Here is a 15,350-nt window from a genome sequence, read left to right on the forward strand (position 1 = left end):
ATTATAATCCAGTTAGAAAAAGTTGGCAAGCAATTGAAATACCTTCAAGTGTAAAATTCATAAGGTATGATATGCTTCAGATGCGAGAGCCCCTCTACCTTCTCAACCAAGCACTTTCAACCTTCCCTTGGCACTTACCCCCAAACATGTAACCAAGTATTTTTTCCCTTTAAAAAGACAGCATATTTAAAGGTAATAGTCACTAAATGTAGCATCAGCTATTAGTGCCAGCAGGCATGGGAGAGAGTGTTAGTTAATTCTGTTTAGGCATCTTGGGATCCTACTCCCAAGAGCGCAGCAGAGCTGATCTGAATCCTCAAGGCAATTTTGCTGCTTCGACTTTGGTAGTAGAAACAAACAAACAACAACAGATACAACATGTGCTTGAGTACATGAAAAATGATCGCTCTATGGCTATTTATTTAGTTATACAGTGGTACCTCAGGTTACATATGCTTCAGGTTACATACGCTTCAGGTTACAGACTCCGTTAACCCAGAAATAGTGCTTCAGATTAAGAACTTTGCTTCAGGATGAGAACAGAAATCATGCTCCGGTGGCACGGCGGCAGCAGGAGGCCCCATTAGCTAAAGTGGTGCTTCAGGTTAAGAACAGTTTCAGGTTAAGAACAGACCTCTGGAACGAATTAAGTTCTTAACCCGAGGTACCACTGTATCCAAATACTGTAGCCATTTCTAGATAGAGATAGGCTTTCACAAACTATCCATTTCCTGGTAACAGCCTGGCTGAATTGCTATATTGCATTATACATGGGGCTGCCCTTCAATATGACTCCTTTAGTGCAAAACCTGCCTGCAATAATTCTAACTACCATTCCATCTTTTATTATTTATTTATTTATTTATTTATTTATTTGCCGTCATATGCCTCTATCTGCAATAGATTCCAGACCTATCAGAAAAGATTACTTCCATCCCCCCAGTTTACTCACTTCTATGTCATTTTTCCAGAATGTGGGGAAAAATGGAGGAATATTAAGTGGAGTAGGACGTGAGAGACCATGGTTAAAATCAGTCATAAAACATATTGTGTGACTTTGGGATAGTCAGTCCCAGACTGGCCTATCTGACCCAGTTGCTGCGGGAATAGCCTCTGTTTATTTGTTTCATTTAACAAAGTTTATATACCACTTGATTGTAATAAAGCCTCCACATGGCTAACAAGAAATATATAATTATTAATAAAAACAGTTAAAAACAATTTCTTTTCTTTTTTAGTCCTAAATTACCAGTATGTGGCACCTGTAACATTGCCAGTTCCACAGACAAAAACAGTCGGATGGGCATAAATGGGGTATAGCAAGCTTACAAGTAAACTGATCTCAAGCCTTCACAGTATGGTACATGTGGAATGGCCTCCATTAATGAATGATGAGGTATGTGGTCAGTAATTGTTCCTTGTATTTTTCTATTAGTTTCCAGTTGGTTCCTGTCATTCAGAGTGTTCATATACATTAGAAATGATGGTTGTGTGAACTGAAAAGAGTGGAGATGCTAAAGATTTGTTGTGTTAATGTTCTGCATAATGTTATGCACATCTCTGTCGTAATAGCATATAATAATTTAATATTTTGTTTAGTAATTTCTGAATGTATAAATTTTATCATATTGTCACTCCAAGCAGTCCTGCCCTGTGATGTGTGAAAATTTGCTCTGCACAAGTGCTATCTGCACATGAAGGGAACTGTCTCCCTGGGTCAATTGGGGGCGGGGTGTTGCTTGTGTTCTTGTTTTCTTTTTATGATCAGTGTGTGTCCATATCTGTAGGTTTGTGTGCTGCATGTCCGCCGGTGTGTGTAGTATGAGTATAATAGACTAAGAGTGGAGACTGTTGGGATTCAGAACTTACAGGGTTAAGTTGTTCTGAGTAGTGCCTCCCATTCTGACGTCAGGTTTCCAAGGAGGTTTGGAAGGAGGGAGGAACTTTACTTTCTGTTCTCTCTTTGTCTCTGAAAGAAACGGACGCCATGAATGCTAGCAGTCCAGCAGAATCTGAGAAATGCTGAGCTGTAAATATTTTGCTGCAATAAAGAACTGATAAGAATTTGGACACACAGGTGCTTGGTGTGTTTGGATCTAAGCTAGTAGCAACAGTTTTGTTCCGCTGTGTTTTTACTCTGCAAGGCGAAACCGGAGAGCAGAAGGTCTGCGCAGCTTGGCTAAGAAGTGTGCCGGACCGCAATAAACTGGGGCTAATTGGGGCCATAAAGCAATTAGCCAATTAAGATCTTATCACAGAGACCCAGCTCTGGCATGCAGCTCTTGGAGGGATAATTTATCGTGAACACAACCCACTGGACAACAAAAGTTCAAATTAGATGGCTCTACTAATCACAGCGCGGGTGGCGCTGTGGGGTCTACTAATGGTTCTACTAATCACAGTGCGGGTGGCGCTGTGGGTAAAACCTCAGCGCCTAGGACTTTCTGATCGTATGGTCGGTGGTTCGAATCCCCGCGGCGGGGTGCGCTCCCGTCGTTCGGTCCCAGCGTCTGCCAACCTAGCAGTTCGAAAGCACCCCCGGGTGCAAGTAGATAAATAGGGATCGCTTACCAGCAGGAAGGTAAACGGCGTTCCGTGTGCTGCGCTGGCTCGCCAGATGCAGCTTGTAATGCTGGCCAGGTGACCTGGAAGTGTCTGCGGACAGCGCTGGCTCCCGGCCTATAGAGTGAGATGAGCGCACAACCCTAGAGTCTGGCAAGACTGGCCCGTATGGGCAGGGGTACCTTTACTGTTACCTTTACCTTACTAATCAATATTGTGGAACACGGGTGGCGCTGTGGGTTAAACCACAGAGCCTAGGGCTTGCCGATCAGAAGGTTGGCGGTTCGAATCCCCACGACGGGGTGAGCTCCCATTGCTTGGTCCCAGCTCCTGCCAACCTAGCAGTTCGAAAGCACGTCAAAGTGCAAATAGATAAATAGGTACCGCTCCAGCAGGAAGGTAAACGGCGTTTCCGTGCGCTGCTCTGGTTCACCAGAAGCGGCTTAGTCATGCTGGCCACATGACTCGGAAGCTGTACGCCGGCTCCCTCGGCCAATAAAGTGAGATGAGCGCCGCAACCCCAGAGTCGGTCATGACTGGACCTAATGGTCAGGGGACCCTTTACCTTTACTAATCAATATTATAAAACAATAGAAAGAAAATTGCCAGATGACATTTTTATGCAAAAATAATTTTTATAATATTGTAGAATGATCAAGAACAAAATGCCCCACAATGTCATGTTCTGTTCAGAACATTTTGGGGAAATGATACATTTTATGTTCTTCAACTTTCTTTTTCTAACTAAATGTTTACATGGAATATTTGTTAATATGGTGACATTCGATTGTCGTATACATGTATCACTTGTAAGTGAAATACACTGTCTTGAGAAGATGGTAAAATGTGTGATCAATTGATGATGAATTATATGAAAAATGAGGTGGAGGAATTATGGAATGATTTGTATCGCAGATTCAGGAACAGAACAAACTGGTTTACACTTATTTCACTGGGTCCATTTAGTTCAGTATTGTCAGCACTGACTTGCAGTATCCCTCTATTACTTCAGACGTGGAATCATTATCCCCCAGCCAGGACTTGCCAGGGGTAAAGGCAGGAACCTGCTGCATGGAAAGCAAATACTCTACCAAAAGTTATGTTGCTGGGTTAAAAATGGCATTGCCAACCTTTAACATATAGAACAGTATACAACACCATTTTTATAGAACAGTTTCCACAAAGCAGTCTTAATTTCTTTGTTTCTCATACTGTAAATAAATGGATTTAATGTGGGAGGAATTATGGTATATATCACAGCAAAAACTATATCTAGATCAGAAGAAGAGTCAGTGGGTGGCCTTACGTAGGCAAAGGCACCAGTGAACATAAGCAAAGAGACAACAGTGAGGTGGGGAATGCAAGTGGAGAGGGCTTTTTTCTGACCATCTAAAGAAGGTATTCTGAGCACTGTAGAAAAGATCTGCATGTATGTTATGATGATGAAAATGAAGCATCCTACTGATATAATAAAGGCTATCACAAGAACCCGAACTTCAACTAAGTAAAAGTCGGAGCAAGAGATCTTCAGTAATTTTGAGATTTCACAGAAGAACTGACTGACAGAATTAGCACAGAAGGTATTACCAAAGGTGCTCCCAGTATGTAACATGGCAGCAAGAAAGCCTGTGATCCACCCAATGGCTACCATCCGCATGCAGGCTCCTTTGTGCATAATTGTCTCATATTGCAGTGGTCTGCAAATAGCAACGTAACGGTCATGTGCCATTATAGTTAGGAGAGCAAAATCTGATATTCCAAAAAAAATGTAAAAAGAAAACCTGAGCAACACATCCAAAATAAGAAATTAACCTGTTGTTGTAAAGGGAAATAGCCATTGATTTGGGCACCATAACTGAAACTGTTCCAAGGTCCATGATGGCCAAATTCATTAGAAAGAAATACATAGGTGTATGAAGGTGGTGATCAAGGACAATGACAATGATAATTAAAAGATTCCCTATTATTGCCATCAGGTACAAGGCTAGGAACACGAAGAAGTGCAAGATCTGTAGTTCTCGAATATCTGAGAATCCCAGCAGCAGAAATGCAGGCATGGAGGTAAGATTGTGCATTATGTTCACATCACTTATCCACATGTTACCTGTACAAGCAAGAGGATAAGGACTATTAGTGTACAATTATTGATTCATCAGTTTAATTTAAACTGAGCTTCTCTGATCTAGAAATCAAGTCCACCAAATATTCCTTTGCATAATCAGCAATAATTGTTGTCCCCTCTGTTTTCTCACCAGATAATCCCTATCCACTTGTGCCCCCACACACCATTTGCAAATGTAGGCAAGGTGTGGTGAGTCTATACTCCCTGAAATCCTTCCCCTGGCATCTATCCATTCAGTGAAACATCAGAAATGGAAGTTACATGCATATATTTATATGTGCATAGGAGCTCACCAATCAGTTGCTGGCCCCAATTATGCAGGGTGCCAGATAAGGTGGACAGACTAAAGACACACAATGCACACAATATACATTGACTGGGTGGAAGTCCTAGTCTAATCTGGATTTTTTAAAAAACACAACTGGTGCAAACATTTCTTCAGCCAGCTAATATCCACAAATAATTCATCACAAATCTGCCTATGCCCTGTGAGCAATATACTGTTGGGAAACTGATTTTAATCTGAGACCACTTCTTCCCTACTGGGGATGGGTGGGTATGTGGAATCACAATTTGCAGTATTCTTAGATTTGTTATGTTTCCAGTTTAATATGTACAAAGATATTTAAGTGTTACCACCTTATCTGCCGAGTCTGATTCTGATACATTCCACAGATATAGGAATGCCAGTTAATGTAATATGTTTGTATTATTTTTCTTTCAATTCATTAACCTCAGTTCTGAGAAATTGTTTACGTCAAAATGCAGTGTAAGCAGTGCTTTTTTTCTAAAAAAAATATGTTTGGGGTACTCTCATTTTCCTACTCATATTGAAATACTGCCCCTCAATGAGGCCAAACTTAGATTCACAAAATGTTTAGGGGTATGCGTACCCATGCATCTCCCCCCCCCCCCAGAAAAGCACTGAGTGTAAGAGTAACTTGCAGAAAGATGTAGGTGTGGTGATGAAGAATGATGAAAAGAAATAAGGAGTTGCAGTTTTCTTGCCACAGGTATTGTAAAGTTCACAGCTAAAAACCCCAACCACTTACCTTTTCCTTTTAAAACAGTTTCAGCCTGGGTAAGTGAAGTTTTTCATTTCACTACTATAGGCCATGACTGGTCAGACATTCACTGAGACATCTGAGATGATTTCTTCTTCTTCTGGCACATGCCAGAATATTGTATAACAGATGTATTTATAAACTGGTTTTTAAAAGGTGTGTGTGTTAGAAGGAGCTTAAGTGGATATGTGCTTTGGCATTGTGGCAAATTGCTCCCATGAGTCCAAAACAGTTGATCAGAACCAGAACTCCCCAATTATTGTTTCCTCTGTTTCTGTCACAAATGTAAGCAACTAATATATGCTCACTGTCTTATAGAGGATTCCAGATCACACTGCGTATACAGAGAGGTTTTCCATCTGTGGACATTGGAACATGAAAAGAGGATTTGTCTGCATATCTATGAATCAATCCATACATGGATTCCTCAATGGTACTTGGGAAGATTTCTGAGGACTGCCTTCTTTCTTTCCATGTTTTTTAAAAAGTTTATTGGATTGCCTGGTAAATTGTCCACCATGCAGATAAAACATACTGTTACAAAAGTTGGGTGCCTCCCTCTCTCTTTGCTGAGCGGTGGCAGGAGCCCATGGGGTTCCAGGCATTCACTCACGATCTGTGACCACTTATTCCTTAAAGTGGGAATAAATTAAATTAGATATGTTTAAAACAAAACTGGTATTTTATTTATACACACACAATGAGCATTACAGCTTGATGGTTACTTTGGTAAAGTACAAGCTTGATTTTGGTCAAATTCTTTTTTTACAGAAGTGTTTAAGAATTTTACTAATGACTTTAACAGTGTTCCTAAACCACCTGATTCATCCTAGAATGGCTCTTTGTCCCACCATGCTAGTAAAACACATCTAGCCCCCTTTTATGATATAATATGTTATAATTGTTTTATGAAATAATCTAGTTTGCCCTGCCTAGCAAACCTCTAGCTGCTCAGCTATTCTCCCATCCAAGCCCTATCTAACACTTTAACTGTCAGGTTTTACCTTTTACCTTTCCACTCCCTCCTGATTGGCTAGCACTTCATCTTGCTGTGATTGGCTACTGAGTCTTCAGGAGGCTGACCAAAGGACTGTCCACCACACACAGCTTTTCCTGACCTCACTGATAAAAGTACAGTAAAACCATCTTCATCATCATTATGAAGCTTCAAACCATGAGGTTCAACCATTTTTTTACAGTCCAATACCCCCATCCAAAGGGGCAACTGCACAACTTTGAAGGAGATCTTTGATCCACCATTGTCACTTGGTGACATGGAATGTATTCTGCCAGCTTTGACTGATTACTCAGCTCTTGCCATTTATGTATAGAGATAGTCTTTCACAGCAATCCATGTTCTGGTTACCTCTTGCTTGAATTGTTGCATTGAATTATACCTAGAATTGAACAGTTGGAAGGGACCTCAATGGCCATATAGCCCAACTCGTTACAATGCAGGAATAGCAAGTAAATAATCCCTGACAGGGAGCCATCCAACCTCTATTTAAAAGCCTCCAATGAATAATAGTCCACCACCTTCTGAGGTAGTCAGTTCCATTGTCCAACAGCTCTTACCGTCAGAAAGTTCTTCCTAACTTTCAATCAGAATCTCCTTTCTTGTAATTTGAATCCATTGGTTCAGGTCCTACCCTTTGGAGCAGTGAAAAACAAGCTTGTGCCATCTTCCATGTGACAGCTCTTTGGATATTTGAAGATGGTTATAACATTTCAGTCTTCTGCCCTTGAATATTCTAACTGGTTCAACCAGGTGGAGTAATGTTACTCCATTTAAAAGTGGCTGGCAGTGGAGTTTACCTTTAAAATGCTACCTTCCATAGCATCCTGCTTGTCCCTTAAGATTTTTGGTTAAGTCCTTTTGCCTAGTGTTTCCCTCAGCACAGCTGCATTCTGCATGCACTACACTACAAATATATAGAGAGATAGAGATAGAGATAGAGATAGAGATAGAGATAGAGATAGAGATAGAGATAGAGATAGAGATAGAGATAGAGATAGAGATAGAGATAGAGATAGAGATAGAGATAGATAGAGATATGCCCCAGCTCTTCAAGATAACCCTCATAGGTTGCACTACATTGTTTTGTGTGTTCTGGCATTTTAAAGGGTTAAAGTGCATCTGTCTGTTATCAGTGTCAAAGATCATTTGCTGCCTCTCAGGATGTAAATTACATTTCAAAATGCTATTGTATTGTATTTGCCAACATACCAGGAAGAAGAATCAACACAACCAAATGTGAATAAATAGGTTATACTTTGTACTTTGGTTGTCAAACAAAATCCATTCCTGAAGTCTGTTCAACTTCCAAAAAAGTTCAACAACCAAGGTGCGGCTTCCGATTGGCTGCAGGAGCTTCCTGCACTCAATCGAAAGCCGTGGAAGCCGTGTCGGACGTCCAGCTTCCAAAGAACATTCACAAACTGGAACACTCACTTCTGGGTTTGCCAGGTTCGGGAGCCAAAATGTTCGAGTCACAAGGTGTACGAGATCCAAGGTATGACTCTATTTATGAAATATAACAACTTGAAGATCTGCAAAAACCAATTAACTAGTCAGATTCAACTAATGTAATCAAATCAAGTCCAAACAGGTGTTGATTAATAACAAGATAACAAAGCAAGATAGCAGACATACACTGTGTACACACAACAAGGTTTCCTAAGATCCTCCCTCCCTGCTGAGTGGATCTTGGGTACAACACCCCCACCCCCACATTGTACTATTATGATTGGAGGTGGGTTAAGGGAACAAAGGCTGCATTGATATGGGGGTTATTGAGGCAAAACAGGTATTGCCAGCTCCTGGCCCACCGTGAATAGTCCCCAGAGAATATGTAGTGATGACACACAACTCTCTCTCTCTATTCCATCGGTACCAGGAGAGGCTTGTAAAGTACTTGACTGGTGTCCAGAGTCTGGATGTGGGCCCAGACAATGAAATGAAATCAAGGCAAGATGGAGTTGTTCTGGGTGTATGGTTCCTGAGTTTGGGAGATGGAAAAACAATCTGTCCTGTATAGTGTTCCACTCCCCTTAAAGGAGCAAGTTCATAATCACTTGGGATCAGGAGTCAGTGGCTTGAAGTGCTTATTCCAAGCTTTAACTGGTGCACAACTATTATCTTTAATGGACAGGGATAGCTTGGCTACCATCACTCAGACTCTGGTAACCTCCAATTGTGCTATTGTCCAAGAAATAAGAAATAAAATACCACTGTATTATGTAGAAGCACTCTGGGGCCTCCATCCTGCAATTTATGTGAAAATTTTCTTTGTAAGAGAGCATGAATTACTTAATATTAAGGATATGTGCGGTGAATTCAGACAAATACCAAATTGATCCTGAGCCAAAGCAGGGTGCCTTGAGGGAGGCAGCAGGGTGGGTTCTGGATTTCCCCAAGCTGACATGGGATCTGTATGAGGCTTCCCAAGTCAAAGTACAGCCTTCTTGCTGTTCCACACTGAATATATGGATTTTTCTAAAACATTGGCTTATGGGCAAACTTCATAGGAAAATTCAGAGAACTTAATTTGTGGTTAAATTCATATATTGAAAGTGTGAATTTGATAGATTCAGTTTAGAATGAGAGTTGATGTGAAATTATCATTCCTTGTTATTGGTAGTAGCAAGGGACGAGACCTACACCAGTGTTTAGAAAAGGAACCTAATCAATAAAGTTCAGACAGTATTAGAATGCCATGTTGATTTCTGCATAGATTATAACTCTGCTGATATTAGGTTGAATGTAGCCAAACTATGAATATGAAAAATGATGGATGAAAGAAATTCAATGTAAGCTAGAGGAGGCAGAGGGTAATGTGTGTGATAGAAGTACTGTTTGCTGGTCACTGAAATGTGTGTGGCACTTTATTTAAAGGAAACCATTCACATACAGAAGAGCACAGAAACCCATTTTCACAGAACAACTCAGGAGAAAACTTTAGAAGATTTCCCAAAATTTAAGAGTTTCCACAAAGCAGTCTTGATTTCTTTGTTTCTCATGCTGTAGATAAATGGATTCAATGTGGGAGGAATTATGGTGTACATCACAGACACAACTATATCCAGATCAGAAGAAAAATCACTAGGAGGCCTTGCATAGGCAAACACCCCACTTATAAGAAACACAGAGACAACAGTGAGGTGAGGAATGCAAGTGGAAAGGGCTTTTTTCTTTCCATGAACAGAGGGGATTTTTAACACTGTGGAAAAGATCTGCATATATGTTAAGATTATGAAATCAAAACAACCTAGTGCTCTACCAGAGCTTAGCACAAGAAGCCCAACTTCAACCAGGTAGAAGTTAGAGCAGGAGAGCTTCAGTAATGGTGGGATTTCACAGAAGAACTGATTAACAGCATTAGAACAGAAGGTATTTGCAAAGGTGCTCCCAGTATGTAACACAGAATATAAAACACAAATAGTCCACACAATTGCTACTATACGAATACAGGCTGCTTTGTGCATTATTGACTCATATTGTAATGGGTTGCAAATAGCAACATAGCGATCATGTGCCATTATAGTTAGGAGAGCAAAATCTGATGTTCCAAATAACATAAAAAAGAAAACTTGAGCAACACATCCAAAATAAGAAATAAACCTGCTGTTTAGAAGGGAAAGAACTATTGATTTGGGTACCATGACGGAAATTGTTCCAATGTCCAGCATAGCCAAATTCAGAAGAAAGAAGTACATGGGTGTGTGAAGGTGGTGATCAAGGACAATTGCAGCAACAATGAGGAGATTCCCTATGATTGCTATAATGTACAATGCTAGGAACACAAAGAAGTGCAAGATCTGCAGTTCTCGAATGTCTGAGAATCCCAGCAGCAGAAATGTAGACATGGAGGTAAGATTGTGCATTTTTTTCCACTGGGCATATTCACATATTACCTGTACCAGAATAAGATAAGAAGAAATACTGAGTAAGCAGTTTAATTTAAGCAGGACTCCTTCTGTGTAATAATCAAATGAAGCTGATATTTCTTTGCTGAAATATGTAATGAAAACATATGATGACAGGCTGTCTGACCCCTCTGTATTGTCATGAGAGAATTCCTGTCCACTCATTGAACCTATTTATCTGTTGCAAAAGTGTTCAGGGCAAGATCTGACTATATCCATAATCTCTTCTCCTGACATCTATGCACTCAGAAAGAGAAGCCAACATGCAGGCACATCTATGTCATAGGAGTTCACCGCCAAGCTATAAGTCTCAATGATTCAGGGTTCTCAATTAAACTACCAGATTATTTGCACATAATATTCACATATAGCCTTCCATTTGTGTGTTTGCCTCGACGTGGAAGGTAATATGAAACTTAATGCAGCCTGAGAAGGCAGGGTGGATCAACAATTTTCATTGGTGATGCCTTTCCTCCCTCCTTTCCACAAACTGTGTGAACACATTTGCCCCAGTTCCTCTGCCTGCCCCAGAAAGGTCACCAAACAGCAGGCCCTTTTCACAGTTAGCAGTCCCCCCCCCCATAAACAAAGAACTGCTACTCAATATTCTCTCTGGTCCCATTAGAAGATGGAGGACTCTCAGATGAATGCAGCACCATTGTATCATAGCCCCACATAAACTTATCTGAAGACTAGTACAGGGGCTCACTATATCACTGCACACACAATTATTAATAGCGTACAAGCCACCATCCAATTGTTGGAGGGACTGCTCTCCAGATTTGTGTAGTATTTACTTCTTAGCTTTTTCATCTCCCGAAGAAATCCTGCAAGGCAGCAGAGGTTTAGGACTGGAGTTTTCCTTCTCCTAAATGGGCTACCTTCCCAGTTTGACAAGCCCCATCTGCCCCACTTCCCTCTCCAGCACCTGCAGAAACCACCTTCTCTACCACTGGACCCACCATTGGTCTTGTTTGCTCAATCAGCCAGAATGAGATCCGCTAAATCTTTGCATGCAGAGGAAGTCCTTAATTCACCAAGGGTTTCAGACCCATTGGCTACCCTCGGCTTGTTTAGCTGGCCAGGCAAAGCTGTTCCCAGTTTGTGGCCACTGTCACATGCTGACAGCTCCTAGGAGCCACAGGTGAGAACTGAGTGCAGGGTGGGGACCAAAGGTCAACAAGCTACCCCAGAAGGAGCATGACATATCCCCTACCAGAGGTACTGCCCCTCCCCTAACACCTCATGCACCCCATTAGTATTTAGCTGCCTTAGTATTTAAGAAATAATTATGGTACTGTCTTAACCAATGTTAGCCCCTTGGTGAGGAGGTGACTTGCTTGAAAATAAGAAAAATAGCTGCTAATTGGGAGAGTGAGCAAACACTATTGGAGAATAAACCAAGTGTGTGTCATGTGATCGTGTTGTGGTGCCTAAACTAGCCTTTGGTGTGGCATAAGATGCTGATAAGTGGGGCAGGGAGTGCCGACTTATATGTTACCTCAGCCAGAAAAATGCCTTGGATCAGCCCCAACTGACCTGCTGGTCCTCCTGTTAGCCTACACTGGATTTGTGTTCTGGTGCAGTCAGCTTATGCAAACAAATAATTTATCACATCAGTGTCTACTCATGGGAGAAGTATAATGGTGAGAGGCTGAATTGGTTGTAAGGCCACTTTTTCCCTAATTGCTTGCAATTTTATTATTTTTCTTTTGGTCAGATTTCTCAGTTAAGTGTACAAACATGCTTACATGTTACTTCCACATTTTGGAAGTCTTGCCTTGATGTTTCCCACAGACATACTGCTGCCCCCGCCCCCCAGTTAATGCATAGTGCTTGTGTTATTCCACTCTAATGACATTGACTTCAGTGAATGGGAAATTTCAAAGGGAATGTTGTTGTATAAGAGAGAAATGTAGGTGGTGTGCCAGTGAATAAAGAGGGGGGAAATGTCAGACTTTTATCACTGTAGATAGTATTAAATTTACATTTTTAAAAATTAAAATAAAACTTACCTAGCCCCTTTAAGAGCAGTTGGCTCTCAATGTGGGTAAATGGCATTTTTTGGGGGTAGCTGCTTTAGGTTATGACTGGTTGTGCATCCCTTGGGTCATCTGAGAGTCTTTCATCTGCTTTTCAGATTTGAATGAATATTGTGTAGCAGCTCCTTTCTAAACTGGCTTTTTAAAGATGCTCATGTAGAAAGGAGGTTAATTGGATGTGCACTTCAGTACTTTGACAAATTGCTCCCAAGTGTCCAAACAATAACTTTCATAACAATAATTTTCACCCTCAGTTTTGTTTGTTCGGATTTTGTCAGAAATGTAATCAAATAAATATTACATGCACGTTTTGCCTGAATTGGCTATGGCAGAGAATTTTGGTTCACTCTACGTTTTGGAGTGAGCTTAAACATTTTGTCCCTCTGGGTCCCATGTGCGGATTGCAACAGAGATATGGAGATGAATCTGTTTTGCATATTTATGTATTTAAAAGCTGATGCAGAGTCTGCCTTATTTCTTTTTAAATGTTCAAAGCAGCTAGTAATGTGACTGTCATGTGGGTAAAAAAGTCATATAAAGTGCTTCCAAGGACCACATGTCATAACAAAGAGTTATAGATACAGATATCAATGTAGGCAGCCATCTTGCTTCCTGGGAACATTTTAAAAAACTATGGAACTGTGAACTGCCCAGAGTGATGTGTCACAAGTCCGCTCACCTTTCACGGTGGGCGGCGTTGCAGCCAGGCAGCTGGGTCACAACAGTATGCCAGCTTAGGGGGCAGAGAGTTGCTGCCTTTACCCTGCATCATGCCAGCTGTGTTGTTGTTGCTAGGGTTCTGCACTTGTTAGACAGCCCCAGCCAATCAGAACTCTGTGTGGGTGTGGCCACGGGCACATTTAACTGTGGCACAGCCGGCTGGCACCCTCTCTTTCTCTCCATCGCTGGGCTAAGCCAAACTGCTCACATTTGTAACCAATAAAGTTGTGGCCTATTTGAACCCATAAACCAAAATACTTTGTGTCCGTGTGCTTTATTGTTCTCCTGGGAACTTTGTGGCTTTGGTGGCTTGGAACGTGCCATGCAATTCCATTCTTTTGCTCTTGATGAAGAGTACTGTGTATGAGTAGTACTCAACTTTTTGAAAAAGCTCACCTGCTTCCCCTTGTACAGGAGACAGAAATGTGCATCAGACATTTGAATTGAACCACAAGATAAGTGACAAGAGTGTAACAATAAAATAAAGCAACTGACTGAAAAATATACATTGCCATACTTAATACATACAGCTCACAAAATATTGTCCACAGTAGCTATTTCTGAACTCAAATAACTTAAGTTTCTTAGCAATCCCACAGTGCCCCCTTCAGTTTGCAATGTATCAGTGATTTTAAGGAACAGAAGTTACCGGTAATTTAAATTGTTAAAGAAGTTAGCTGGGGCGGGCAAATGTGCTTCCCCCCAAAAAAAATAAGGAAAGCAAAAAAGTAGCAAAAAGACAATATGCACTACAAAGGTAATTAGTAGTGCTGAGCTGAATTCCCCCTCCCCCCAAAAAAGAAACATTTGTCACACAACATAAGAAGTCAGATATTATTTCACAGAATGAGCCTCTGAAGATTTTGTGAATATACTTATGCATCTTGGGAAAGTTTTATTATTATTTTAATTTAATTAGTCATAAATTGTGTGTGGATAAGGAGAATGCCTGTTTCACAGTGAAAACCAAATTATACTGATGAGACAATGTAGCTTTCCATTTTGGAATTCTTGTGTTTTCTTATGTTGCAAGGAGCAATGCCCCAAGTGTGCATATCCCCAAGCTCAATAGATAATACTAAATACTGCAGACATCCCAACATACATACACACACAAAATAACAATTATAGAGAAAGTTTATCCCTCTAGAAGAGAACATGAGGACTGAAATACTTAGATTTCTCTCTCCTCCTTTGCTTTTTCTTTTCCCTTGGTTTTATAATCTTCAAAGATTTCTGCTTCCATGGAGCCTCCCTACTGACTCCCACATCACATCTTCTGACGCCTGATAGCCCAGAGTTAAGATTCTGCTATTTAATTAACTGCTTAATATCCTAAAGCTCAGACCATTCTTTTTGTTTCCTTCAAACACACCCCCTCCCCGGCAAAAGTGGCTACCTAGATAAGTGCTGTCAAATGAGCGAATCAACGATTTCTCCATCTTTAAATCAGGTACAAGCAAAAAAAAAATAAATAAATTTCTTGTTATCCATTAATTGCATTTATGTGCATGGCATGAATTTAATGCCATTTTCTTCCAATCATCTGTGAGGAATATTATCTTGTGTGAAATGTTTTAGTTTTTGTAGGTCTCATCCTTTTCAAACTGGAGTAACATATGACTAAATGCCAATAACCTTATGTTTTTATAGCAAAGAGTAGGGAGGGATACAGTAGAGGTTTATCAAGTTTGTCTAACCGCCTTAAAGCCATCCAGATTGGTGACCAATTTGTGGTTGCAAACATTCATAGATTACTAACAATTTTTTGTGTGAAAGCTTTTTAGCTGTCCCATTTCTCCCACCATTCATTGGTTGGTCTCAAGATCTAGTATTATGGAGGAGGGAGAATAATTTTCTTTTTTACCCCTTTTCCCAACCAAAAAGCCAAGCAGTGTAACCTTTCCTTGAAGG

General features: G+C 40.7%; 1 protein-coding gene and 1 pseudogene across 2 annotated transcripts; both read right to left on the reverse strand.

Moving 5' to 3' along the window:
• Positions 1-3,694: 3,694 nt before the first annotated feature.
• LOC307201573 (olfactory receptor 14A16-like) lies at positions 3,695-4,637 on the reverse strand (annotated as a pseudogene). Its single transcript has one exon. The product of its transcript is annotated as an olfactory receptor 14A16-like (transcript).
• A 5,056-nt stretch (positions 4,638-9,693) lies between these two features.
• On the reverse strand, positions 9,694-10,632 carry LOC307200179 (olfactory receptor 14I1-like; the record flags this gene model as incomplete). The annotated part of the gene is made up of 1 exon (XM_079948595.1): positions 9,694-10,632. The coding sequence occupies one exon, from the start codon at positions 10,630-10,632 to the stop codon at positions 9,694-9,696; it is 939 nt and encodes a 312-aa protein (XP_079804721.1).
• Between the last annotated feature and the right edge of the window lie 4,718 nt (positions 10,633-15,350).

The sequence above is a fragment of the Podarcis cretensis genome (assembly GCF_951804945.1).
Source record: "Podarcis cretensis genome assembly, chromosome: 13".
Lineage (NCBI taxonomy): Eukaryota > Metazoa > Chordata > Lepidosauria > Squamata > Lacertidae > Podarcis > Podarcis cretensis.